The sequence below is a fragment of the Lindgomyces ingoldianus genome (genome assembly GCF_010093535.1).
Source record: "Lindgomyces ingoldianus strain ATCC 200398 unplaced genomic scaffold BDR25scaffold_17, whole genome shotgun sequence".
In the NCBI taxonomy this organism is placed as follows: domain Eukaryota; kingdom Fungi; phylum Ascomycota; class Dothideomycetes; order Pleosporales; family Lindgomycetaceae; genus Lindgomyces; species Lindgomyces ingoldianus.
The window spans coordinates 618,953-644,805 of NW_022985178.1; the positions used below are offsets into that span (position 1 = coordinate 618,953).

At 48.8% G+C, this 25,853-nt stretch overlaps 10 protein-coding genes across 10 annotated transcripts; 3 read left to right on the forward strand and 7 right to left on the reverse strand.

Moving 5' to 3' along the window:
- Nucleotides 1-1,413: 1,413 nt before the first annotated feature.
- BDR25DRAFT_287337 (ribosomal protein S1) lies at nt 1,414-2,276 on the reverse strand. The gene is made up of 3 exons (XM_033688316.1): nt 2,126-2,276; nt 1,982-2,068; nt 1,414-1,931 (listed from the first exon to the last, which is right to left on the reverse strand). The coding sequence occupies exons 1-3, from the start codon at nt 2,133-2,135 to the stop codon at nt 1,678-1,680; spliced, it is 351 nt and encodes a 116-aa protein (XP_033547257.1). The 5' UTR covers nt 2,136-2,276; the 3' UTR covers nt 1,414-1,677.
- Nucleotides 2,277-2,405: 129 nt separating this feature from the next.
- Nucleotides 2,406-4,867, forward strand: BDR25DRAFT_287341 (uncharacterized protein). The gene is made up of 2 exons (XM_033688317.1): nt 2,406-3,650; nt 3,753-4,867. Exons 1-2 carry the CDS (start codon nt 2,512-2,514, stop codon nt 4,585-4,587), a joined length of 1,974 nt encoding a protein of 657 aa, XP_033547258.1. The 5' UTR covers nt 2,406-2,511; the 3' UTR covers nt 4,588-4,867.
- Nucleotides 4,868-6,937: 2,070 nt separating this feature from the next.
- BDR25DRAFT_34693 (uncharacterized protein) lies at nt 6,938-8,649 on the reverse strand. The gene is made up of 2 exons (XM_033694208.1): nt 7,396-8,649; nt 6,938-7,344 (listed from the first exon to the last, which is right to left on the reverse strand). Exons 1-2 carry the CDS (start codon nt 8,370-8,372, stop codon nt 7,221-7,223), a joined length of 1,101 nt encoding a protein of 366 aa, XP_033547259.1. The 5' UTR covers nt 8,373-8,649; the 3' UTR covers nt 6,938-7,220.
- Nucleotides 8,650-9,342: 693 nt separating this feature from the next.
- BDR25DRAFT_334459 (THUMP domain-containing protein) lies at nt 9,343-10,896 on the reverse strand. The gene is made up of 6 exons (XM_033692934.1): nt 10,818-10,896; nt 10,561-10,701; nt 10,329-10,497; nt 10,058-10,275; nt 9,818-9,958; nt 9,343-9,733 (listed from the first exon to the last, which is right to left on the reverse strand). Exons 1-6 carry the CDS (start codon nt 10,887-10,889, stop codon nt 9,617-9,619), a joined length of 858 nt encoding a protein of 285 aa, XP_033547260.1. The 5' UTR covers nt 10,890-10,896; the 3' UTR covers nt 9,343-9,616.
- Nucleotides 10,897-11,834: 938 nt separating this feature from the next.
- On the reverse strand, nt 11,835-13,182 carry BDR25DRAFT_355526 (uncharacterized protein; the record flags this gene model as incomplete). The annotated part of the gene is made up of 10 exons (XM_033695474.1): nt 11,835-11,868; nt 11,900-12,033; nt 12,080-12,121; nt 12,156-12,186; nt 12,241-12,459; nt 12,501-12,641; nt 12,697-12,768; nt 12,801-12,887; nt 12,932-12,978; nt 13,033-13,182. The coding sequence occupies 10 exons, from the start codon at nt 13,180-13,182 to the stop codon at nt 11,835-11,837; spliced, it is 957 nt and encodes a 318-aa protein (XP_033547261.1).
- Nucleotides 13,183-13,214: 32 nt separating this feature from the next.
- On the forward strand, nt 13,215-15,113 carry BDR25DRAFT_355527 (uncharacterized protein; the record flags this gene model as incomplete). Its single annotated transcript, XM_033695475.1, has 11 exons — nt 13,215-13,270; nt 13,322-13,466; nt 13,517-13,568; nt 13,636-13,679; nt 13,716-13,784; nt 13,844-14,076; nt 14,111-14,155; nt 14,199-14,414; nt 14,504-14,636; nt 14,665-14,962; nt 14,995-15,113. 11 exons carry the CDS (start codon nt 13,215-13,217, stop codon nt 15,111-15,113), a joined length of 1,410 nt encoding a protein of 469 aa, XP_033547262.1.
- A 696-nt stretch (nt 15,114-15,809) lies between these two features.
- Nucleotides 15,810-16,291, reverse strand: BDR25DRAFT_314622 (uncharacterized protein; the record flags this gene model as incomplete). Its single annotated transcript, XM_033691465.1, has 3 exons — nt 15,810-15,812; nt 15,883-15,908; nt 15,943-16,291. The coding sequence occupies 3 exons, from the start codon at nt 16,289-16,291 to the stop codon at nt 15,810-15,812; spliced, it is 378 nt and encodes a 125-aa protein (XP_033547263.1).
- Nucleotides 16,292-16,596: 305 nt separating this feature from the next.
- BDR25DRAFT_343152 (ATP-dependent DNA ligase) lies at nt 16,597-19,245 on the reverse strand (the record flags this gene model as incomplete). Its single annotated transcript, XM_033693800.1, has 1 exon — nt 16,597-19,245. The coding sequence occupies one exon, from the start codon at nt 19,243-19,245 to the stop codon at nt 16,597-16,599; it is 2,649 nt and encodes an 882-aa protein (XP_033547264.1).
- Nucleotides 19,246-19,597: 352 nt separating this feature from the next.
- BDR25DRAFT_303916 (MFS transporter) lies at nt 19,598-22,019 on the reverse strand. Its single transcript, XM_033690101.1, has 6 exons — nt 21,669-22,019; nt 21,451-21,614; nt 21,238-21,396; nt 21,039-21,191; nt 20,438-20,989; nt 19,598-20,380 (listed from the first exon to the last, which is right to left on the reverse strand). Exons 1-6 carry the CDS (start codon nt 21,686-21,688, stop codon nt 19,719-19,721), a joined length of 1,710 nt encoding a protein of 569 aa, XP_033547265.1. The 5' UTR covers nt 21,689-22,019; the 3' UTR covers nt 19,598-19,718.
- Nucleotides 22,020-23,460: 1,441 nt separating this feature from the next.
- BDR25DRAFT_355529 (uncharacterized protein) lies at nt 23,461-25,341 on the forward strand (the record flags this gene model as incomplete). The annotated part of the gene is made up of 11 exons (XM_033695476.1): nt 23,461-23,496; nt 23,522-23,623; nt 23,664-23,937; nt 23,991-24,097; nt 24,143-24,271; nt 24,339-24,419; nt 24,458-24,527; nt 24,594-24,939; nt 24,981-25,074; nt 25,142-25,281; nt 25,311-25,341. The coding sequence occupies 11 exons, from the start codon at nt 23,461-23,463 to the stop codon at nt 25,339-25,341; spliced, it is 1,410 nt and encodes a 469-aa protein (XP_033547266.1).
- Nucleotides 25,342-25,853: the final 512 nt, after the last annotated feature.

Here is a 25,853-nt window from a genome sequence, read left to right on the forward strand (position 1 = left end):
AGCAAAAAGTATAAAGGGTGGAAAGTTTTTGAAGAGTTGGGAGTTTTGCGACGCTAGTGTAGAGATGAGTTGACGGTGAGTAAAGGAGGCAGCAGCTCTTTCACCCCGTATCTAGCTTACTAAAGTCGATCCATAAAATATCGGATTCCTCTGGATACTGCAGACGAGGTAGAGCAGGCACCAATCGCCTGTGTTTCTTTTGGCACTATCGCCCTTGGAAGTTTGCGCTCCTAGTTACCGCGCCCCGACAACCCTTAGTTCTCCAGAGTATTTATGTCAGTAAACCCGCTTCCAAGTAGGCTAGTAAGCCTACGAAACATTTGAAAAGCCTCCTCTGTCTCCACTTCAATTCACCAACTGATTCCATTCCTATCGTTCTCAACGGCCAATCTTCGACATCATTACAAAAACTAACTTCTCTTCCCGACAGTTCCGCACTCCTAGAATTGTCTTTAGTCTACCAGGGACCCGATAAGTCAATGCTTGGTACCAGTCCCTAAGTTTTAAGGCCTTCATTAGCATTAGAGAACAGTAATTCACTGTCCAAGTGGATGGTGCTTTAATCTGTTATGTATTCAGCATATACGCTATCGGATCGAGCAAGGTAGGATACGTAAAAGCGGTGACTGTTCCGATTGCATCAAGGGGGTAATCGGAGCTTTGCGTGAATCATTTAATAAAACTAGTAAAACGAAGGAAAATCGAACTTTGCCACCGTAGGTCCCTACCAACGCATGTTATAATCTTCAGACACTCCTCGCTTCTCATTCGGATTCGCACCATCTTACAACCCTAATTCATGCGCAAGAATTGCTCCCGGAGGCTCGTGGCCAATGTCCACCGTCCATAAAAGCACATCAAGTCAGCAAGTCAGCGCATCTCAGCCTCTATTAGTATAAATCAGACTGTATACACTGACCAGTAAGCCCCCTCTCTATCTCCCTGGCCATCATCTCCTCTTGTAATAACACAAGGCCATTGCCCATGAGCCACTCTCTATAGTACTTGATATCGTTTGAGCTCGAGGAAGTACACAGCTAAGGGAAGCTATTCCGAGGTTCTATCATCACTATTACAAGGGAGGACTTGGTACCCTCGGTCTGCTCCATAACAGAGCCTCGCTAATGCTAGGGTGGGCAAGTAGCGGGGTGGATGGGTTAAGCGGATTGTGAAATGCCTTAGATTTCTAGATTTCTAACAATAATTCCCGTGTCTTTCACTTCAATGGCTGTAAGCTAATTTGAGGAAGAGGGATGTAGATTTATAATTCGTTACCAGATACCCCAACCGTGACGACGGACATTTCATCCGCTATCAGAACCACGGGAAATGCAAATAAGGGATAAACCTTGACTAAGAATTTGATAGGACCGATTGTTCTGGAAACTGTAATTCAAGAGAGATCTATCGTGACCGAATAGTAAACAGTCCTGCACGTGTTCCTTCTCACCCTTTGTGATGGAAACTCGAATATATCAACTATGGTTGGATGTTCACGCGGCAGAGCAATCGGTTCTCTCCTATAGTCAAATATTACAACGCAGTTGGTTGGATATTTGCGGAATGGGATATCATTCCATTTTCGAATCCATTTGTCGAACTAGCTGCTTATCACCACATATCCATTCATTCCATCAGCCATCCAGGACTGTCCACCCCAGTATGCCTTGCAAGAACTTAAGCCGCAATGGTAACCTCAACCTCAACGCCAGCCTCAATGTTGATGATGATCTGCTTGACAACCTCAGTTGGGGCATTCAAATCAATCAGACGTTTGTGGATGCGCATCTCGTAGGTATCCCAGGTCTTGGAACCCTCTCCGCAAGGCGTCTTTCGGGTAGTGACCTTCAGATTCTTGGTGGGGAGGCGGACGGGGCCTTTGACGCGGAGTTCCTTAGTCTTGGCACGATCGATGAGCTCCTGGCAGACCTCTAGAAGGACAAGTTAGTGAGTATTGGGGAGGGTGTTCGAGGAGTCTTACTCTCGAGGGACTTGACGTTACGGCTAGTGAGTGTGATTCGGATCTTGTGGATCTTGGGACCATCACCGAAGTCCTTCTCAGGCTTGTCTGCGATATTATTAGCTACGAATCCTCCAATTCTCATTACGGTTCATCCGGTCGTACTGTAAGACATCTTGCTCGTAAGGGTGGGTGTTTTTGGTTATTGGGCGTGGAGATTTTCGTTGTTGAATAGATTCCAGTCACGACCCGGATCTGCGATCACTGTAATGTGATGACTGGCGTGTTGTCGATAGAGGCCGGCAACGTTGGGGTTAAAGTCTAGATCATAAACGAATTTTGGATTTGTGGGAGGTTGAGAAATCTTGGCACACTAACCTGTTTCAGGCGAGCCTACGCATCACCGCTTTCACAAAGTTTGATGGCTCTGACAACAAACCTTTTCTGTGAATAAGGTACCTGGGTAGCTATTAAGAGCGCATATTCGCAGACTAGGTATTGTTAACACCGCTCCTACCTGCCGAATTTCGATTCTGACGCCCTCTCTACCCATGGCTGCCCCTCCATTTGCGGGATTTCCTCAAGCGGATGTTCGCCGAAAGATACTCCCTCGAGAATGGGAGCTGTACCTCCGTTCTTGTACCTCATTATCAGAGTTATATCTTCGTTTCAACAATGAAGATTTTTCCTCTACGCTCACCGAGACTGGATCCTTGCCACTTTTCCTTATCTCATTTTTCAATGCGCTGACAGACGACAACACACTTGGGTCAAGCATCAATACTCTGCGAAAGAAATGCTTCCTGTTGATTCATAGGATATATTCCGGAAATAAGATACCTTTGGCTCTTTTATCGTGGACCACTCTCGCAGACATCTGTCACGCATTTCCTAGGAGTGATCAACTCCGATCCCTCCTTCAGAGCCTCTGGAAGCGGAGAAGTAGTGATATCGAAAAGGGGCTGCAAATGGTGAAGGCCTCTCTCATTAAAACGCTAGACTCGAACAAGTCCAAGGATGCCGAGGACCTCCTCAACAAACTTGGGCCTCTGTTCAAAGCGTCTTCCGATGCTGCCATGTTCATGCTCACCGGATCCGACTTTTTGGATTCTCTGTGCAATGTGTACTCCAAAGTGTCCCCGCATACGCAGAAAAAGCTAGTTGCAACAACGTACCTTGGGCTCACGGCTTTGCTCGATGGGCCAAAGCCAAATTACTCTCTACTATCGGATCATCTGTACAGTATCAAGGCTAGTGCGGAACAGGAGCAGAAATCAAACACCACGAAGACGACTTTCCTAACGGATCTTGTTACCAACACTCCCTTCTTGAACAAAATAAGGGACAGCACAACAAATGCTGAGGACGCAAGAGTCAAGAACATCGCAGTGTCCCTTAGCGTCTTCCGCCAATCTAGCACTGCCCGACCAAAGAAATTGATCCGGCGAAAGGTGAACAAGGGGAAGGGGAAAGCCAAGGACGATGAATATGGGCACGGAGCATTTGGGGATGTTCATGTTCATCGCATGAGCTTGGTTAGCCAGATACAGGATCTCTTCGCAGATCTTGGCTCGGGCTTTGTAGTCAAGTTGCTTGATGAGTACAACGACAATGTTGAGGAAGTCACGGCACACCTTCTTGAAGATAGTCTACCTCCACGTCTCGCTGACGCTAATAGGAGTGAGCAACTGTAAGTGCTATATCCTCTAACTCTAAGACTCGCAATTCAGTGTTAATAACACACCCCCTCTATGAGTAGATTTATAATGTCCATTCTACTGACCTCTTCCAGGCCGACTACTGCGTCAAGCTCACATCCACATCTCACCCCACGATTCACTCCACCTCTCCTACCCCAACGCCGGAACGTCTTCGACAACGATGATTTTGATAAGCTTGCAGTCGACACTTCCCGTCTCCACATCGGCCGTAAGAACGAGGAACTTACAGCCGACAACATCCTTTCCGACCGCAGCAACGCTCCGAACAAATCCGCTATTCTCGCCGCCCTTGCAGCATTTGATTCCGACGACGACGAGCGCGATGATACGTACGATGTCGAAGATGTCGGCGGCACTGTCGACTCCGCAATCTCAGGCGCCGATGAGGTAGACGCTGGTCTAAGGGACAAGAACGAGGAGGCCTTGTTTCGTGCCTACTCTACGACTCCCGAATTGTTTGGCCGAGACGCTGGAACGAGGAGGGGAAAAGCAAGAGCAGGGCTAAAGAGTGAAACTGGCATGACCGATGAAGCGATTGAAGGGTGGGGAGTCATGATCGGGCGAGATCCGAGACGACTTCGACGTCTCGAGGCGAAGTTCTCTACATTCTCGGGTCAGCAAAGAGAACTAGGATCCACCGCTTACAGAACAAGTCCAGCAGAATCAGGAGAGGAAGCAAGTGGGGATGGTCAACGTGGCAGCCGAGGCGGCTTCTCTGGGAGAGGACGTCCTCGCGGACGTGGAAGAGGGGGGGGAAGGGGCGGTGGGAATGTTGCAGGACCGTCAGAGGACAAGTCAACTCAGGTCTCGCGGAACAGGAAAGAAGCCAACAAGGGGTCGCGAGCGAACCACAACCGTCGGGATCAGAGAGCGAGAAAGGTTGCTAGAGCAGGCTTTCCGGGGTAGACGAGGAAATGCAGCATGAAGTGAATGAGCTAGGGAGTTATTGCTTGATGTTGATATTAGTGTAACATGGTAGTTGTAGTACGGCATGGGCGTGCAATCACGGCTTTGTGCTACATTAAACTCTGGACCTGGATTTTGGGAGGATGGTTTCTTGCATGGACAAGCGAGATAGAGCATTATGCGTTCAAGTGATAGGAACACTGTTGGGCGGATCCGCACATCAAAGCGTCAATATCATGCCGACTGCATGAAGCCGTCATAGTGTACGAATAAGGCTGACCAAGGATATACGACATAGAATTTCGGCAATACCGGCTACAATACCACCGCATCGGTGTATGTAAAGTGCTCAGGCCAGATAGTTGACGCCGATTGACCTTAGCAAGAGATCAACTCTCAGCTGAAGCTCAAGCTGACGAAGTTCGATGCTGTCATCACTCCTTTTGTTGTTCGCCTGAAATGGTGATTGACAGACAGAACGCTCTCTCAAAGCATCAACACAGCCTCACCGCTTCTAATTTACGGAGTACCAGACCGCTTGTTTGTCCCAGGCGTCGTGACAGTATCTGACCCACATACACTAAATCCAACTCCAACCGCAAATCTGCCTCTAAACCCCTCTACAACCATAAGGGCTTTCCGTCCATCCATCCATCCATCCATCCACCCAGCCTTATCCTCTCCCTACCCAAAGCACTGCCAACTTCTCAGGCTCGGTCGGCCCAAACATTATCCCCGTACGCCACATCCCCAGTCCCCCTCAAACCGTACGCCTCATGCATCCGCCCACCACCGAATCATTTCTCTGAACCCGAATCTATCATATCCTGTCCTGTCATTCTAGGCACCCGCGATACACGTTTCTCTGAACGCTGCACGCATCTCGAAGTCGTCCTAAAGAAGCAAAGTTTAGCGAAATCGTTGTGCAGGGCTGAACGCAAGTTCGAGGTTCTGATTGGTGGATTATGTGGTACGGGCGCAAGGTGCTCGCTTTGGCTTGCGAAGAAGGATAGTTGTGGCAGGGGAAAGCGAAGGGATCATTTGAGTTGGACATCGCGACTGGGATGCCAGCTTTTGGCTGAGAGGTCGGATTCGAGTTCGGATTGGATTGGATGGACATTTTGATTGGATTGGGTTTTGGAAAGTTGGATGGGAAGGCTTGTGAATGTAAATGTGCTTCTAGAAATGGCCTCGAAGGATCCGTGGAAACTCGAACTGGGTTCACACCATGGAGCTGTTTTCGCACAGCTCAGGCTCTGCTCCAAAACCTTAACTGGACATATTAATCTTACCCTGGCCTGCTTTCTCCTATTCCCGGCGCTACATCAACATCCCCTATCCCCAGGCTCCAACAAAGACCGCAACGACATGAAAGCCACCCACGGATCTACTTTGAAACAATTCGGCATCCCGTGTCTCGTCTCGCTCCCTATCCACTGCATGTTGCGCAGCGCATCGGCAAGCTTGCCGAGAAAACGCCTCTCTCGTGATGCCGATTCCGGATTCTAAATATAACGCAAAGGGAGTCAATTGCTTGCGCGGCATGTGAGCTGAATGGTGACAAAGTACGAAAGATTCAGGTGAGGCGCTCCGTATGTGGAAAATGCATGTGCGCTTTGGTTGCATGCTTCCGAAGGAGGACACCGTACAGTCATATGTCATAGAGTCATGAGTGGGAAATATGGTGTGGTTCTTGCGATGAAGGATGAAAGGTTATGCGGCGTGGTGCAGTGCGGTGAGTCGCGATGCAGTACAATGCTTGTGTGGTGCTAGAAGGATGAATTGAAATGCAGGTGCCAGATGCAAGATGCAAATTGCCATTTGCCAGATGCAAGTCAGAGTGTAACGTTAGACGGATATTGAGCTTTCTAGAACCAAAACCACCCAAGTAGCGATCATATGTGAGATTTATTAAGCACGGAGTAGTGACGAAACAAACACTATCGGCAAACGTGCAGCAATTCGATTGCTTGAATAAAAGACTTGGATAGCTCATTACATCATTTACCAGTGACCCGTGTTCCGTAATCCGTATCCGTTCCCTTGATATGCAGCCAAAACGCTCCATCCCATGGCTCTCGCCTTGTATTGCCGAATCCGATAGCTCCTCTCAATGCACATGTCCAAACATCCCACAAGCCCGTACTCCCCAATACACTAACCTTTGACACGAAAACGAAAAGTTCATCCTGACGCAAGACATGAAAGCAAGAACCACGACGATAAAAATAACAAGCGAAGAAGCGGAAGAAAGGACAGAGACATGGGAATGTGCATGATCGTGGCGTCGCACCAATGAGGAAGGAACCCCGCACGCCACTAAATCTGGTCTTAAGAGACGAAAGATTCTAACGGACAACGGTGGTGTTAACAGGGGTTAAGCGCTTCTCCAAGAGTGCCATGCAAAGGTGAGGCTGGCGGTGCTCGCGTGTTGAAACGAAGAGAAACAAGCTGATGCAAATGAGGGGGTCTTGTCAATGAAGTGAGCAGCACCAGGCTGATTCCTTCATTCATCGTTGAGTCGTCAATTGAAGCGAGGTTGTGCCGTTTGATGACACAATTTCGTCTCCTGCTGCTGGCTTCGATGTGTGGTACATGTGGCACAAGTACAGGTGAGAGTTGACCAAAGCGCTTCACATTTGAGCGAGGTCGTTGAGCGCATAGGTTAAGGATCGCCTGGCGTCAAGTTCGTCAATTTCCAGGTGAGGACGATAATAGTGAGAGACAACCTGCACCACGGCCTTATAGGTAGTATAACTGCGCATGAAATCAGCTTTAGGAAAGTGTATAGCCATCGCGTATACTCACATCGACTGTCTAGCTTTCGCGCCACCGGTTCGAGCCGGACACTGGCCATAGCCCTCAAAGAAAGCCTCGCTACCGTCTGCGATACCTCCACTCATGAGCGGATCACCCCAAATAACGTTCGAGAAGCCCACAAGACCGGTCACCTGCTTGGTCCGCTCGTCGAGAAGCACATTCTGTGGATCACAAACGTTCAGGGCGACCAATCGCGGTTCAGTAACCTCGTCTAGGCACTGGCTCTGTTGTCCTACGTAGTAGCGGATGCTGTCGTACGGGATGGTGACGAGCATGTCCTCAGCATCGCGTAGAGCAGATTCAAGCAGGGCAAGAAATGCTTCTCGCCACGAAGAGCTCCCTTTTTTAGCAAATACTCTGTGGGTCGGGCCAAACTGGGTAGCCGATAGTGCTGTAAGACTGCGGACATAAGCTCCGAGGGTACGATCAACCACCTTTCGCTCACTAGCGGAAAGGAAAGATGAGAGCTCTGAGAGACGTCGGCCTGGAAGAAAGCTCATCATGAGAAAGGGTGATCCTAAAGCGCCACCCTGACTGTCATACTTGATGACCTGAGGGACCGAAAGTTGGGTGTACTCTCGGAGGGTCTCCATTGTCTTCCGCTCCGTTTCCAGAGAGTGCCTTTCGTGACGGAGCATTCGTGTATTGAATAGTGGTGGACATTTTAGGACGAGCGAACTTCCGTCAGTAAGCCTGGCGAGATAGACCTGGTGAAGGCGTCCTTGGAGTCGCTCAACTTGTTGCACTGTAATCTTTGAGGAGCGAAACACGTTTCGGATGACCCTTTGAATACTAGAGAAGTCTGGTGTGTTGGTTGTGGTTGTAACTGTTCCGGTTGAGGAGGTGGACGATGATGATGAAGTTGAAGAGATTGAAGACATAGTACGAGTGGATCTACCACCATGTCTCCCGTGGCTCATGGTGACAACAGGATAGACGGCAACATCTAGCGGAGGTAGGTGCATGTTGAAAGATACTGAAATCGAAAGATATATGAAGCGTACGAGGATCTAATTACCTTGAAGTACCCGCTGTTAGTATGATCCTAGATTGGAGCGCTTGCATCCTTGGGTCGGGCAGCCGAATATGTATGATTCTGGATCCGAGATTGGACATTGCTCGACTAGACCTTGTTTTCGATCAGCAGCACGTTCGGAAAAGAAGTTGTCTACTAAAGGTAAGAGGCGTTCAGGAGACGAAGGACTGCTTGATATTTCCGAGCATGACCGGACCATAGCGAAACCCAAGAGATGACGCCGGCATGGATGCCTACTACGGCGTATATGGCGGTCGCCAGGATGCAATAGGTTCACGAAGGCTACTAGAGGCAAAAATACAAGCTCCGCCGCAGCGTATATAACAAACCGCGTTCGGCTACGCGTGTTCGCTTGAGGAAAAGGAAATTCAAATCATATTTGGACAGGGCTTGCGACGAACGTCGCAACTCCACGAATGGTGTGTCGAGGCGAGGAGCAGTGACAGAGTTGCGAGGGCGTCAAAGGGGTGCTGGAGCAGTGGCGTCAGCGTTCGTCTAAAAGGGCCATTTCCAGTAACGCGCAGCAAGTGGAGCGTCGGCTACGGCTCACTCTGATTGGCGACTCGCATTTAGAAGAACAAGTCAACGATGGTTCAGATATGAAGGGAGAAATGGGTGTTCGGTGATGGGACATAGCGATGAAACCTGAGGGGCGTGGATAAAGCGCGTGAACCTGATCGTGTTGAAGTGTTCTGATCTGCGCAAGGAGCTGGGCAAGGTTAAGCGGGGAGATCCGGACCATCCACACATCGCTGAACCTCAACGAAACCACCATATTTCCTTTGTGACGCCCCTTCGTCACGCACTCACCAGCCCTCACCCCATTTGGTACCCTCCGGCGCCATTTAGCGCCATTTGAGCCTTGCCAGAGTCCCGTAGGTCGGGAGACGAGCCGTGGCGGGACGTGAAAGCATGTCAGGCCGGACATCTGGATCTGTCTACTCGGCCAACTGACGGTGTGTTGTTGCACGGTTTGGTGTTCCCTGCCATGTGCGACCACAAGTGCAGGCCACAATATTCCGTTCGGAGGATTTTCTTCAGTTTGAGGCGGTCTAAACTGAACATGGCTTCATCCCTGAGAGATGCTAGATCTGAGACAAGAAGCCAACCTCATCTGCGTCCTTCCATTTATCTCAATCTCATCAGTTGTCGCTTCACAACTGGCTAAACCCGTTACTTAGATTTGGCACCGCCTTCCGAAGCGTCCTCTGCTGGATCATTAAGTTCCGCGAGGTTGTAGCGCTTAAGTTTGTCAAAGTCAGAGCCTACGACGCTCATCCCGCAGATATTCTACCACTCATCAGTGCCTGCCAGGACGAAACACGCGCTTGATTGCAAGCCAAACTAATCTGAATCGCATGTGAAGTTTCATACCTGGTAAATCTCCACGAGAATAAGTAAGTCATAACTCTTCAAGTCGACTTTGTGACCAGGTCCTACAGCAACTGCCACCCTCTTGATGACATTGTCTCTTGTGAATTCCTTGTTGTTCCGAATCGATGTTCGGATAGCAAACTGTCCCACGAGAGGAAATCGTTAGCGAACAACTTTGGTTTCAGCCATCCGACATGCATGATCTGACGACACCTGACCGAGCAGAAAAACAACTCTCACCTTCCTGCCCACCTGGTCTGGACCATGAAAGTGTGGCGCGAGAACTTGTTGCGCGACGTCGTCAAGGCCTTTCTCGCTCGCTCTATCGATTGCTGTGATTGGCGTAAGTCTCTTCACGAAGCGACAACGCGTCTGCTCAACGCCATCTGCAGCATCATGACAGATACTTCGAACGAAGGAAACAGGCTCCACTGGATGGCGAGTTTTGAAGAACATCACTGGTAAAGTGAGTTTGATTGAACAGTTCATCTGCAGTGGCTGTCTGACTTACAGCACTGTGTGCTCATTTTGACGGATGTGAATAGAGGATCGGCACTGGGCTTGCGTATACAATCAAGTTCTTTTTTTATTTCGGCCTCAATGTCCCCTTCGTCCTCATCGGTATCCCCATTCTCAGCTGCTTTGCCTGCCTGGCTGTCACCATAAAGCTTGGAAGCGTACTGTCATCATGTCAATTGATCCAGAAAAGGAACATCGATAACCAATGCCGACAGGGTACTTGCCTCCTGGAAGAGGTCCCGCAAATCGGCGACGGACTTGGCCTCTTTGTTCATCGCGCATGTTGCCCAAATGCCCACATCACCCGGCTGAATCCCGCGAGCGTCGGCGGCCTCTTTTCGCGGCATTGTCCACTGCTTTTTGCCCTACGAGTTTTATTTAGCACTGCAGAGTTCATTGGAGCTGCAGGGCGAGAAAGAATATCCGGCCAAGGCCAGCTCTCCGAGTCATATCGACAGTTGCACGAGAATAAAAGACTTACTTTCACCCGCTTACTCCGGGCGTCATGACGTGGTTCTGGATCCGCCTTCCGTTTCTTCGGGGATGTATCCATGATGCAGTTGAGAGTTTGAGGAAGTATTGATGCAAATGTGGATCGCGGAAGGGGCAACAATTGACTCTAGCGCACTAGTCTATTCTTGGCCGTTAGCGCCTTCTTCTCAGGACATCAAGAGGTGTGCTGCCACCACAGCTTTTTGACACGAACTTTTTCGATCGTTGTGCAACAGTCTTTCCCACCCGGCGTATTTGAGGCGCGCCTCGATTCCATTACTCTGGGTCTGTACGACGCTCCAGGCATCCCGGACTCCTTTTCTCGTCCGCATGCGACAGGCTGAAAGTTTGACAGCGCATTTCTTCTCGTGGGCGTTGTTCTGCAGCATGCGCAAGACCCTGAATGTCTCTGTAGTCAAGAGATCTCTGTAATTCTGCAGCTATAGAACTCTATATCATTCTTGTTTCCACGCTAGCTAGATGTGCCTAGACCTCGAAAAGGGTCAACGAATATTAAGGCGAGGCTGGCATTATTCTATCAATGGATTACTGATCAGTGCAACTGATGGCTCTAACGCGTACGTGGAAGGCTTTCCAGATAAATGTCTAGATCTTTACCTCCTGTACTCAGCAAAGCCACTCGACTGCCCCGAAATCAACCACGTGACCATCGCTCTTTTCAAGATTCCAAGGTTTCCAAGAGAGACTCGGAATTCTGTTACTTCTAATGCACTAAGATGCCAATCCATATGCTCAAATATCTAAGTATGGAAGGGGCGCTTCCTGGGGCTTAGGTGTTCTTCACTTGTTGCATCACAAATCTGTGGACACTATACCAAGCATTTCGCCATGGACAGGGCTACAATAACCCCAAAGCAAAGCTATCTTTTATCCCCATAATAGCAACAATGGCCCTTATATCCACTGTTTCGGTACCCACATGATTCGATTATTATATTTTCTGTTCAGAAATTTTGGGGATATTTAGTCTGGCATCGCCACACCTTCAAGGAGATGGCACTTTGTATCTACCACTTAGCCTTGAAATCTGCACTCGTCACGACTTGTCACTCAACCCACATTCTAGAACTGCTCAGGCCCTTCTGATTTTGAATTCTCATTACTTCCAATACCCACCACCCAATCTTCACTGGGCGGATAGTTTCAGGCACATTCTCCGCCTGCAAGAGCAATGCCCCCACAAACTGCCGGCCACAATGCCGCACCTTCGCCCTAGATTGAATTCCCTACCCCTCTGCGCGGAAAACTCTTGAAGGTTCTGCCAACACCGCCCTAGGCACCCCCATCCATACATGATAATTGTCACCGGTGGAAACAATGGCTCTCGAGCCCCTATGCTTTACACAATCGATCGTTGCAGTCTTTGCAACATATGGCTAGTATGTTAGCACTGGATATTGGACGGTTTCCAATTCAGAGAGGAGTCCAAGTGGCTCATGGTGGAAGAACCATCATGGGTAGAGCAGAAGTTCATGCGTATAGAAAGCCTTGAAGTGTTCCCGCTGTATTTCCTAACACTGTGTTCTAATATAGACTTCTGAGCCGAAAACAAAGCTCTGGAGTTTGGGGAAGAGATGATATGTACCCTACTCGAGATAAACGTCCAGTAACTGGAAAATTTTTAAGGGACAATACTTTGGTCCTCTCCCACTGGGCTGTTAACGCTGAAACTAGCAGGATATGGTATTTATCATCAGTCTCTCGTCTAGTGAGCAGTTGAATAGAAAGACACGAGGTAGTGCAATTAATGAAAACGACGCTCATCATCGCGATTGATTTCGTAGGCGGGGAACTAGAAGAAGAAGGTAGCTAAGAGAGCCTAACTGTTATTACCCTTATGCCAGGACTTAGTTTGTCTGATAAATGATCCAATATAGATACTAATGCTCCAAAGAGATAGAGAAAAGGGGTACGAAAATCTCCGATGTAAAACATGATCTACATCGTCGACCGTGAGACCACGATCAGCTTCAAATTAAAATGCTGCAGCCGAAAAAGAAGATGTACTGCTTCTTTCGCAACATATGCAGGGGTCCAACTTATCTCTCAGGTTGGGCAATGACTACAGCGAGCTTACTTCACTTCAGCATAATCAACCCTCCCCACTGACCAGCCTGACAGGCATTTCCCTTTTGATTGATAACATATCAGGTATTCGATGGGATAAAGACACGTTAGATCACCTCGTCATCCCCACAAACTCGCTCGCTGTCGTCTAGGCACTTGTTCGTAGATGTGCAGAAATATTCCAGAGCTTGCCCTTCTAAAGGGAGAATGAGCCTGGTAGGAAGTCCGAATTTGTTTCCGGAGAGCGACTGGTTATTCTTCTCCATTAATGCCTAGGAAGTAGTAAAACGTTGACTACATGGAAGATCCCTTCAGCAGTGGAAATAATTGTGCTAAGCTAACGAAGAATAGCTAGTAACGGAACGTTGCAAGAACAGCTTACTTGCGCTAATCGCGCACTTTCAGTCTGGCAGAGCACGTGAAATTACCGCTATATAGCGTTACATCTCGAGATCTAGGGACTACCGCCGGTACGGAGCTTGTGCTGAAGGATATTTTCGAGATAACAGGGAGATGGAATTGCAGTAAGCTGGTAAGATATTGCCAATATGTGGCAGACCGCTAGTATACTTAGCTTTACTCCTCAATGAAGCAGATAAGCTTCTCCAGGAACGGCAATTTTCCGATATTGAACAACACATACTTCTCTACGGTAGGATTCACTAGCCATATCTAACTTTGAATATGCCTGCTGATCCACAATCCAATATCCCGCCAAGCTCTTGGATATTTCAATGAAATTCTACTGCTTACGAGTAATAGGGTCGGGACAATCAACGCCTTTCAATCGCGGATCTAGCTCGCGTTGCATCACCCTCCTCTCGACGAACCATTTCGTCTCAGATTCTGGGAGAACTTTCTCGAAATAGTCTAAGAAGATAGCCTTTGCCCAAATCAAGGGCGGCCTAAAGACCTTGCGAACACAAGGTCAACCGCCGTCAAATTCGTAATGTGGCAGTCACGGAGCACAAATTAGTGCTTGATAATGACGAGGAGTTGGGATTGGAACATATAAAGCAGGCAGTTGTACCAGAGCAAGATTTTGAGAACTATTTGAGGAAGCTGCATGGCCATAGTAATGAGGACTGGGCTCAGCAGGAGGGGCTCGTTTCCATTGCCAGCTCCAAAATCGCTGCGACCTCTTTTTTTTATTTATCAAAGTGAGGATAGAGTCATATGTGCTCTACTCGTAAGCATGTCCTCAGCTGTTACTTATCATACGCTCCTTGTTACTTCGCTGTCTTGGAGCGAATAGCGCTTCCATATCTTAGATTCTTTTAAGTCTCAAAATATTTCGCTACAGATTCTACACACCGTCAGTATTTCCCCCATTCTCCCTATCAGTAACACCTTCCGTACTTCTCGAAGCACTCCTCATCCCCGCAAGCTCATACATAACTACTGCTCTACAGCAAACTGTCGACAACAAATACCTCAAAAACACCCACAAACTATCTCTTGAAGGAATGAACAAAGTACTAGCAAAAATAACAGTGCCGTAGATATAATGCGCTATTGTAAAAACTGCTGTCCACTACGAAATAAACAAAAACTAATACGTCTCATCTCTCGTTCGGACAACAACAGGAGACTGATGTGCAGAAGGTGTAAACTCCCTACCAACCCACCGCATCAAAACATTTGTCATCGTCTGTTTTGGTCGCGGCAATGGCCCAGAGTCAATATAATTCCCAGCGCGAAGCGATATGACACCTATTCCGTGAATCGGGCCAGGAAGAATGCTCCAGAAAATCGGATGCCAGAAGACATCGCTAGAGAAAGAAGCGGCGGTCGACAAGCCGAATATCCAGCTTGTTTCTATGATATTCACGATTGCTGCAAGTGCGATGATGAACTCCGCGATTGTTACTAAGGCTCTTCCCACACTGGAAAATGATGGTCCGTATAACTTTCCCTTGCGATGGGTTAATCGACTTGATATATCAGGGTACACGAATGTCCGCAAGGGCGTCACAGCGGGTGATCCCAGTGCAAGGAAGAACGCCAGCACCGGCCTCCGTGTGGAGAGTAGAGCCGTGTCAACGAGTTCCGAGCCGGCCAGTGTGTCCAACCGTTAGTTACGGAGCCTTTTGGAGGTTGTATAGTACAGTTACGGAAGAGTCGGCTGTTACTAACTAACTGTACGGAGGAGATGACGTTGGTGTACGGTTTGGATACAGTAACTGAAGTATTATGAAGTAATTGCGCTGAAGCTAAAGACTATACCTAATTAGGAAGTTATAATACCCCTTGTAAGATCTACAGTTATTAATCTCACTAGTAACAGCAATGTTATGTAACTAATTCCTCTATTATTAACGCTAGTAGTTAATTCCTCCCTATTGTAATAGTCTTCTTAGCCTGTGAGAAGCACCGCTTGCACTTACATAAGGTTGCTGGGATTAATAGGAAATTAAGGGCAATATTAATCTTAAAGGCAATTCTGACGTTATAGCGGGCATTATTTAGGTGCTCCTTAGCCTGGGTATCTTGCATATGCTTTGAAGGAGTTGCTTCACGCGAGGACGGCCTAGATGGGCCAGGTAAGGTCATGCGGGCCTTCTCTAAGCGTCGGGATGAGGCAGCATGATATATCTGGGTGGCAGAACGGCTGGATGAGGCATGTGAGGATGAGGCTTGTGAGGATGAGGCCCGCAAGGATGGGGCCTGTAAGGTGGTAACACGCTGAGATGACCGCGTTATTAATTAGGATAGGAATTGGGACATTATAATAGGCAAAAGAATAAGGTAGATGGCATAGTTGCTGAATTTGTTAGAAGATTGCTAACAAAACACGCACTAACAGCATTCTCCGCATTAATCTCCGAACACGAGCCCCCTGGCCCTTAGCAACCTGCCTTTAACAGCCTAAAACTACTAAAAATCCTATATACTACTGTAAACGGTTAGTACAGCAGCCTCATGTATAGTACAGTATACTGAGTAGATGCCCTGTACGTACGTACGTGACCAAAATCGGTGTACTGCAGTACTGTACTATTAGGTGTACTAACGGTTGGACACACTGGAGCCGGCGACTGCTAAGATCGTAGGCATAAGGCCAAGTAGGACGCTCGCGGCTGCCATGTCGGCTTTGGTGACTTCTGGAAGGGCCTCAAGAATACAGCTGATAACAGGACCTGTGAAGGCTGCATTTGTCGGGCTGCCCCCTGAGACTCCGACTTTAGACCAGTCCGAGTTTGGTGACTGCGTGTGGAGGAAGTTGTTGTATTCCTCTGAGCAGTTGTTGCGTAGTGCGGCTTCAAGAAGGAGCCCGTAGAAGGGATACCAATGTTTGAATCTATTGGGAACGGCGCCCGTAAAAGGAAGGAAGGATAAGAGGAGACATGGTAAGAGAATACTTTTGAGGACCATGACGCTGCTAGATGTCACAGTGTTGCGGTATTCTGGTCGATGAGTGTGAGAAGGAAAGGAATCCAGCCTTGATGAGATTTAAACGGAAAGTGACAAACAGGGCTGAGGTTTGCATTTGTTTCGCAATCCTTGTTGGTGAAGATCTGTATTCAAAGAGGAATGGTAGTTAGGGGCGGAAACGGAACCGTGAGCCTGATCCTCCACACATTACTTTCGTTAGGCGCGCGTTTAAAAGGCGCTATCAGAACCTCGCATTGCAGTGCTCCAAGGCTATATAAAGATAAAAATAGATTAGAGGAACCCTGTCACTCTCTATCATCTTCCCTTTCTACTCTCCTCTCCTCCTTCCTCGGCGCCCTCCCCTCCTGCTTTCTCCACATCTCCGCCAACTCCGCCGCTTCCGTCGCCTCCTCAATCCCCTTATCCTCCCTGACCTTCAAAAACCTCGGGAACCTAGTACTCAACCCCCTCTCCTCACTCACTAGCCCAATCGCCGCTGTATATGTCGGACTAAGCGTGATGTCCGCAAACGCTACTTCCCAAACCTCCTGCGGTTCGAACCAGACATCTGGCCAACCACCTCCGCCATTGTATTCCACATAGGTGGGCTTAGTTTGTAGCACGTTTGCGTTCTCGGGGTCATCTTTGTCGTATTTGGCGCGGTTGGCGGCGTAAAATTTGTCAGTGAAGCCGGACATACATTTTGTGACGGCTTCTAGGGTCCCAGATTCGGCGTTACGGACGGCGAGGAGGATAGGGGACCACCATTTTGCTTTGCGGCCGTTGCCGTGAAACCCGCCGATCGGGATTAGGTCGAGCGTGTCAGCGGATGTGTTATAATCCTTTTTAACTTTGAGCCATGAGTCGAGGCGTTTGTCGGGTTCGTAGGTTGCAAGGAGGGCTTTGCGGCGGGAGGGCTTGGAAACATCTTTCTCGGCCTCTGTTGAGGGGGTTTTGGACTTGGAATTAGAGTTCTCACCTTTTTTCTTCGGGGTCATGGGTTCCGTGGGCTGCGTGTCTTCTGCTGCGTCAAGTTGAGCTTCGAGCTCGGGATTGGGCAGGTTGTCGAGGACTTTGACCATAATGCCTTCGCACTTGATCTCTGTTGCGCTTTTGAAGAATAATTGAACAGCTTCGACGTCGACAGAAGTCGCGTCCATGCTCTTAACCCAAGTAAAGTGGTTTGGTATTTCGACAAAGAGGTTCCTTAAAAGTTCTCTTCTTTCCCTAAATGGCCGATCTAGCAGTTCTTCACCGTTGAGGTACATGAGATCAAACGTGAAAAGACAAACGTCGATCTTTACACTCCCAATGACTACGTCCTTGCGGGCTCGGTTGGCAAGCGTTTGGAAAGTCTTGAGTTCCCCGGATTCGCGATCGATAGCGACAACTTCCCCTTCGAGGATGAAGCTAGAAACTCCCTCTCCTCGGAATTTCGGGACAAGAGAGACGAGATCGGGGTACTTATCTGTCATGACTTCTAGGTGGCGGGAAAAGATGGTGACTATTCCCTTTTCATCGCAGTGAACTTGCGCTCTCTGGCCGTCATATTTGAATTCGCAGCTGAAGTCTCTTCCTTGTAGTTTCGTGATCATTTCTCCTAAATCTCGGGTAATGCTACCAAGCATTGGCCGAAGTGGGATATGCAAAGCTAGTCCACAGCGTAGAAGCAATTCCTCGCAGACACCAATGTCGAGCAGCGTAGGTATCAGGTCATTATAATTTGGCCGCCGGGCAAAGCAAGCTTTGACAATTTCTTCGTTCTTTGAGTAAAGCTCTGCCAGGTCTTCCTTCTTTAGCTCAGAGAGGGATTTTTTATCTCGTATCTCGAACGCCGCATTTGGTGGCCTGGAAAGCAGGAAGGCGCGTGAAAGGGCGATGAGCATCGTAGTCTTCACAGCCCCGATGCGAAGATGCTGTACGAGAGTTCTCACAATATACCGACTTTCCTCGGCACCTCTGGCATCCTGAACAAGCCGCTCCACTATTCTCTGCTTCGCCTCGACACTGCCGTGGCCCTTGCTGTTCGCAATCTTGATCAACGAATTGAACACACTCTTGATTGTCAAAGGCTTGGGCTTCCGGAGAGTGAACGATTGCTTCTTCTTCGCTTCAAATGCCACATCCCCTGGATCTCCATACTTGTTGTATAATTTCTTCAATCCTAAATTATCCAGTCCGCAAACCTTCTTCAGCGCCTTCGATATCGCCGAGCCACCAAGACCCAGTTCGAGATCGATATAAGGGGGAGCGATAGAGTTTGTCGCCAGCCAGACCGCAGGTAGCAAGCTCTCCGGGTCGCCTTCAATTATCGTCCGTAACAGGTTTACCAATGTATCCACAATCTTTATCCTGCTCTGTGTGCCGTTGACTAAGACGAAGCATCGCGTCAACAAGGCATAGGTGGCATTGCCTCCTTCTGACGCCCAATGCTTTTGCAGATCTGGTATATGCTGTGATGGATCAAACTTGAGGGAACTCTGGTCGAAAGGGACGTTGGCGGATATGGTGTCTTCCTCTGCGGTGGTAGATTGGAGGGAAAGCGTATTATTCTGCTTCGGTGGTGCGAGATTGGAGGCCAAATTGGGGGCTGATTGGGGGTCTAGTTCATTAGAAATCCTATTGGCTGTATCTTCAGGCCGAATTTCCAGAGTGCCAGTCGTCACAGGCTTTCCAGGGTCTTCGTAAAGATCATTGGAGTGTTCAGCAGTCCTAATCCTATCCTCCTGATTCCACTCTTCTTGCAGCTTTCTTGCAAGCTCTTCATCGGTCAGTGGAGACCCATCTAATTCCCTCGGCCCTGGCGCATCCTTCATAGGCTCTTTCGAAGCTTTTGGAGCTGTGACAACCTTTGCAGCCTCTTTCTGCTTCGCGAAGAAGTAATCTAGACCGCGAACCGGCTGCTCCGAATCATTGTAATCGTTCTTCTTTCGGCGCTTCGCGGGGCTGCTCATAATGACTGTAGGAAGGGATTTAGTGCAGCTACCGTGAATCGTCCATAGTTTTTCAGAAGGCGAGTCTTGCAGGCGTCGCGAGTTAAGACGAGACCTTGGGGTGTATGTCATCATTCACCCGCTTGGACCACACCTTATTTCGCCGCTTCACGTGCTCACGCGCTAGCCCTCTCAACAACGTTGCTCCACCTGTTGGGGTTCTATCTCCATGTCCTCACGTACAGCGTTAAAAGGCAACATTTCGCACGAGGGGTAATCTCGGTAGGGCTTGTTTCGTTTGTGACGATACCAATGACTTCTCTACAAACATACGAAACCACGTCCACGTCCATCGCGAAGCCAAGACGTGTCGCACAGGTATAGATATCTGATATTCTTCTATCTCAACACAGCCATCTATGTCCCTTACTTCACTTATTAGCGATCGAGACTAAATACATAGTTTTTATTGTTCAGCGCATTCAGGCCATCTTCTAAACAGACCGCAGAACCTGTTCCACCTTCCCAACATCCCTCGACCTTACATTATCTGGATCATACTCCGGGGTACCCTCAATCTCCCCAGCCAACTGCTCAAGCGTCTTCCTCTTCGTCTCGGGAATCAGCAAGGTCGTAAACAGCCCCGCAAACATGAACACAGAGTAAATCTGCATAACATGATTTAACCAAGGCGACGCAGTCGACCCAGGAGGCGCCCCGCGCGTACGCAGGGGACCGATCAGCACTTGCGCGATAATCGATCCGACTTTCCCGGAAGCAGCTGAGATGCCATGGGCGGTGCTGCGGTAGCGGGTTGGGAAGCACTCGCCTGGCACGATGAAGGTGGTGGCGTTGGGGCCGAAGTTGAAGAAGAATTGCGCGAGGACGTAGAGAGCGAGGAGAGCTTGCCCGCTGAGATGATGATATGCAAAGCCGATGACGCAGAAAATAATGGTGAGGATGCCGAAGCCGGCAAGTTGAATGGGTTTGCGGCCGATGGTGTCGACGGTCGCAACGGTGAACCAATATCCAGGGATGGCACCAGCGCACGTGATAATCAGGTTACCGACAGCTTGGTTGTAGAAGATCTTGTATACATTTTCGCCCTTTGCGTAACCAATCTGGGTCAGGATTATCGAGTTGTTGAGGCCGAGGCCTGGTTCAGTTAGTCAATGGCCCTTTGGAAAGCAATGTCAGTTTAAGCAATACGTACCATAGAAGGCGACATCGAGCAGGAACCATGAGCCGGCAGTTCCAATCAAGACCTTTCCGTTCTTCCATCTGCAAACCCACGAGAAGAAATCAGACCACGAAGCCTTTGGGATCTCAAGCTGGTGTTCATCATTCTCCTTAGCACGAACGCGAGTTATCTCATCAGGGTGACCCTTATGGGCGCCAGTTCTAAATGCCCTGACATCAGAGCTAGCCTGAACAACGTCGCGGTCGACATCGAAGGTATAACGAGGGGTTTCTGGGATCGTGAGGCGGTAATAGAGAGCAATGCAGCCCGGAACGGCACCGAAGCCAACAACAACACGCCACATCTTATCGACAGCCAAGCCGCAAACACCATCGCACTTGTCGACCGACTTGGCCGTCATCAGAGACTCCTTGAAACCGGCAGTGACCACGAGAGCAACCATAGCTGCAGCGAACTGTCCGATGCCTTGCATAGCAAAGACGGATCCCATCATAGCACCTCTCCATTTTGTTGTCGCGAATTCGGACGTAATAATGGAGGATAGGGGGTAGTCGCCGCCGATTCCTTCAAGCTTGTTAGCCATGCGTTGACAGAAAGTCTTGTGCTAACTTGCCAATTCCCATGAGAACACGCCAGAAGACGATAACACCAACGATAGAGGCAGCAGGAGAGTTAGCGGAAAGGGCTTGAGCGACAGTTGCGAAGATGATCAAGATGAGTTCAAGACCATACATCTTCTTTCGACCGACGATGTCAGCCAGGATACCTAGTAGATGTTAATTAACATTCACAAGACATGGGGAAATACATACCGAAGCCAACTTGCCCAATGACCGTGCCAGTCGAAGTAGAAACCTTGATAGCCGTATCTGCTTTCGTAGGAATCTTTCCAGGAGACGAATGCGCATTGTGCCAGAAGACAACTCCAAGCATAGAAGTAACCATGTTCACAGCAAATAAATCGTAGGCATCTTCCACGATTGTCAGATCCAGAGTCTAAATTCCCATGCAACGCTCAGACACACCTGTGAAGAAACCAATACCAGCGACCACGATGGCACGGACATGATACCATCCAAACGGTGCCTTGTCGATTTCGGCCAGAGCAAGACGTCGACGCTCATTTGGGTCTGCAATGTGTGCGTAGTCGTTGTGGAAGTTGTGGAAGGCTGCATTGCCTCCAGCCGTCCTATCCACTGCTTAGTATACTAAGCCTACATCCAATTCAAGACGTCATACATACTTGTGGACGATCTGAGACATGGTGATTCGTTTCACTTGAATGAATGCAAATTAGAAGAGCAGAATAAAGAGTGAACCTGTTCCTCCCAAAGGAGCACAGAAAAGAAAGGAGGAGAGTTTCACGCGCGGATTGTGAAGGGTTTATCAATACCCCCCTCAGCTCACTACCATGCACGCGCGAGGTTGCCTTTTACAAAAGAGGCTCAAATTCCGCAAGCTGTATCCGCACTTAAGCATTTGCGCTGTGGAAGGGCGTTCTTGTGATGCAACCACGCCACCTCTCTGCTTCCAAAGCCGCCTTCTCTCGTACTTCTCTTGGGGTGGACCCTGCAGCGACATGTCGGCCTCTTGTCGTTCGCTAGAGAGATGGAGCGGGAACTCAAGATAAGTACCGGGAAAGCCTAGAATGGGAAAGTGGCTTGGAATTTCTAGAATTGGGTATCGCCTTTGTCCTCTCACACTCTGCGAGTTTGAAGCTTGATACTTGACTTCGGGAGACGGAAACGAAGCGATGTCGCCGAAATCAACCAATCAAAATACATGAATCGGGGGCGTGCCCAAACGACGGGTGAAGAGCACTCTGTCAGACGGGAGCGGAACACCACGGTGTGGCGTTTTGGCTGGATCAAGCACGCAAAGAGACAAAAGACAGCCCGGATGGCGTTTTAAAGTACATGCAAGCACTCGCAGAAGGTTTCTGGAAAAACACGGCGTTGGGCAATCGCGATTCGACATCTCTTGAAAGCATGCATCCTTCGATTAGGAACAGGCAAGACAGCACACGACACTCGCTGCTGCACACCTGTGATTGGACCACTGCAACAGAGGAAGTGGTCTTGTTATCAGAGGGACACATCTAGCAACATCTCACGCGAGCACAGCGTACGTCGTGGAATGAGGTATTGAACACTGTAAAGATACGACGATAAGCAAATAGCTCCGTTTAACTGCCGAGATGACCGTTGGGAGTGGGGTGTAGTCGCTAGATGATGCCGTGTAATGCGCCGAAAACGAGCACATAATAGTTGCCATCAATGGATTGTATTCCAACTCTTAGTCTCGTCCACTCTCATGTAAAGTTGGCGGCTCTAAGGTCAGTTTATCGACTAGATCGTGTTTGATGTGAGTTTTCCCTGGGAATTAGATCCGCTGAGGAAGAGAGATGTGTCAAGTTTAGGTAGAAGGATCTTCAGATTTCGCCTTTGGTTTCAGGAGAGCTTCAGGCGCAAAAGGGTTGAGGAGCTCCAGTAATATAGTCATATTTGTTGCAGATGAGCTTTAGTTGAAGATGTCAGATTCCCCAGGACGCCTTCGCACTTTCCAAGGTTGTGCCTAACATATGATCTGTGACCACAGAGCTGAGGGCACTTCCATTATGTCTTTACCCTTCACACTCTCACAATCCTCACGCTCATCGGCTAGAACGATAAAGTCCTCTTCTGCTGATCTTCGAATGAGTGCTGCTCGCACACAGTTGACTCTCTCTTCGCTCCCTCACGATGCAGCTCGGCAGAGTCGTCTACTATGGTCGCAGCGGTAAGTAGCGTCAGTAGCTTGGCAAAATGGATGAGCTCATCGTGTTGCTTCAGTCTCTGTTCCTCATTATAGCTGATGGGTTGGCTGGCTAACCTTCGTTTTCGACCCTAGGATAGAGTGAGTACTACTTACCCCTGCGACAATAATAGATATGTAGTTTTATCTACTTCTAATTCGCTCCTCCCGATGAATCCGCCAGATGTGTCAACGCAACAACAAAGGATAAACATCATTCTTGGCTTATCACATGCTTCGAGATGCAAGACATCACACAATCCGAAAAGGCTGCAATTGTGTAGCGAATATCACCGCCACAAGTTTGCATCACAACGAAAGCTCAAATACTCGGCAAAGCACTTATCCGCATTCGAACGGATGCTAAGCACGTGGCTGCACTGCTTCAATCCTCGTATCACCCACGTGAGGTATCATTTCTATGTATATTCTATATATGCGTAAGTATATCGGTCTGTCGATCTTCACGACATCTTCGTTACGCGTATCGACTTCGTTGGCTCTCCAGGTCTTCCGAGTCACATTCGCTAGCTATTTTTTATCAATCTATTCCATTTTCGGTCTTTCGTTTTGTTCCACGATACCAGCAGTGAGAAGAGCATTTCGAATAGATGCTTTCTCCCAACCTCACATTTCCAAGATTTTGAGCGACTGGTCAACCCCCTTTTTTCAATGGACAATTTCGGAAGCCCAAATGACACGGGCGCTTGAGCTCACATGTTTCCCCAGCGGGCAATTGCAGGCCAAGATATTCCCTCTCATCCGATGACAGCATATGGCATCTCGCATATGCGCTGGCCCGAATCTTGTCCTCCACTAGAATATTATCTCGGCGCCTTCTCCTTGTGCGTCAACTTGACGACAACCAATCTCTGTGTTGTCAATACCCAACTAAGCGGCTTACAGGCACGGGTGTGACTTCAGCTGCCCTCGAATTGGCACACCTGGGGGACAGGTGTAATTGAAATAATTTGTCTTTCGTGGAAGGAGGCAAAAAAACGCGTGGTCCGTACTCACCGCTGCAGGCTCGGTAGCATTAGGGAGTATTATGAGGTATCATGATGAGTGTATGTGGTAGTAATGCTGCACTGGATGCTCACCGCTACGTCAACGTCCGTAGAAGCAGGTATTTGGAATTTGGGCCGAAGGAAGATATAAAAGCACACTGAAGAGGCTGGGACATCGGCTTCCACATCACCAAGTCAAATCCCTCCGCTTCCTCTCTCTTCACGTCTCTAGCGACACCCGAATAAGACTCTCTCGTTTCACAAGTCTTCTCCCCAGGACACCAACGGAAACTTTCCCCAAAGTCGAACGGCTCTCCAGCCTCGCTACCACTAAAGCCTCTATCCTTACCGTACCACACCATACCAAGCACGAAAAACCAATTACGAAACACGAACCATGAAATCCCTCGTCCTCACCACCACCATCCTCCTCTCCCTTGCCCTCGCGCACCCCCTATCCGGAAACCCGAACCCCTCTATCACCTTCAACTCAACCTGCGCCACCATTCTCGCAGCCGATCCCACTCTCGAACTCTGCGCCGAACTCAGCAACAGCACCGACTGCAGCAATCCCATCACCGTTATCACAGGTACCGATTGCATAAACATCGATGTCGCGCAACTGGGTGCTATCGACGTGAAGAAAGGCACCGTCTTCGCGGGCTATACTTATGCCAATTGCAGAGGGAATCCGGATGTGTTGGCGGGGAAGATGTGGCGAGAGGAGCAGCAGGGGTGTGAGGCGTTCTATGGAGCGAGGAGGACGATTCGGAGTTGGAGGGCTGGATAGGGGAAGATATAGAAGCCTGGAGAAGAGATTTAGTAGAGGGAGTGGGAAAGGGCATGGTGGTACAGAAACTTAACCACTCTTTTTCTAATAATGTGGGTATATCAAAGGTGCCGATATATCGGTTAGCTTGGATGTGATTTTGAAAAATTCTCCGGCTTTTGGAGAATAAACTCATGTTTCGGATATCTAAATTATTTGTACATGGTAGCTCCGCATGATTACGTGCAATGCCACAGGTTATCATTTCCCTTCAAGGTCTTCCATGGGTCTTCCATGGAAACTGTGGATTGATCAGGAAGGATTGCTCAGTAATCGCCATCTCTTAGGCAACTCGTAGTTCTAGCATACCCCAATATAAGGTGTCTTGTACCCCAGAATTTCACGATGAACCGTTCCATTTCTTATTTCGTCCGTGGAGATGACGGTCCAAGAGCGATTGTGCTTCTCCGATATGATTCCGCAAGTCGGGATCGAAGTAGAAGGCGAGGAAAACCTAGTTTTGCATCTTGTGAGCATTGATGCCCATAGGATTATGCTTCGGCTACTACATAACGACTTACTACATAGAGAGTAAGTTATCTAACCGTCTTTGATGGCTGACCGCCTCTATATCCCTGTAAGCGTTGGCCAAATGTCTCATGTTGAAGAGCGCTCGTATCGGGTCCTCACCCGTTGGAAGCAAGAGGAAAGTGGTGGTGGGGAACACTATTCGTTTATGCCTACTATCACTAGGGGAGGGCTCCCGAGGTGTCGCAGAAAGCCAAGTTTATAGCCGGGGTGGATGAAGAAGATCTTGCACAAGAAGCTTTGATCAGGCATATATTTGCGTATGTAGCCT

Excerpts from the sequence above, each read along its gene's own strand:
- BDR25DRAFT_287341 (XM_033688317.1), top strand. The coding sequence starts at position 2,512 with ATGGCTGCCCCTCCATTTGCGGGATTTCCTCAAGCGGATGTTCGCCGA. Across the intron at positions 3,651-3,752 it reads GCTAATAGGAGTGAGCAACT|GCCGACTACTGCGTCAAGCT; the intron begins GTAAGTGCTATA and ends GACCTCTTCCAG.
- BDR25DRAFT_34693 (XM_033694208.1), bottom strand. The coding sequence starts at position 8,372 with ATGCACCTACCTCCGCTAGATGTTGCCGTCTATCCTGTTGTCACCATG. Across the intron at positions 7,345-7,395 it reads GCGAAAGCTAGACAGTCGAT|TTATACTACCTATAAGGCCG; the intron begins GTGAGTATACGC and ends TTTCATGCGCAG.
- BDR25DRAFT_287337 (XM_033688316.1), bottom strand. Across the intron at positions 1,932-1,981 it reads TAACGTCAAGTCCCTCGAGA|AGGTCTGCCAGGAGCTCATC; the intron begins GTAAGACTCCTC and ends TTGTCCTTCTAG.
- BDR25DRAFT_303916 (XM_033690101.1), bottom strand. The coding sequence starts at position 21,688 with ATGTCTCAGATCGTCCACAA. Across the intron at positions 21,615-21,668 it reads ATGTCTCAGATCGTCCACAA|GACGGCTGGAGGCAATGCAG; the intron begins GTATGTATGACG and ends AGCAGTGGATAG. Across the intron at positions 21,192-21,237 it reads CATTGGGCAAGTTGGCTTCG|GTATCCTGGCTGACATCGTC; the intron begins GTATGTATTTCC and ends AACATCTACTAG.
- BDR25DRAFT_334459 (XM_033692934.1), bottom strand. The coding sequence starts at position 10,889 with ATGGATACATCCCCGAAGAAACGGAAGGCGGATCCAGAACCACGTCAT. Across the intron at positions 10,498-10,560 it reads TGCGGGACCTCTTCCAGGAG|TACGCTTCCAAGCTTTATGG; the intron begins GCAAGTACCCTG and ends ACATGATGACAG. Across the intron at positions 10,276-10,328 it reads CAAAATGAGCACACAGTGCT|TGATGTTCTTCAAAACTCGC; the intron begins GTAAGTCAGACA and ends TCACTTTACCAG.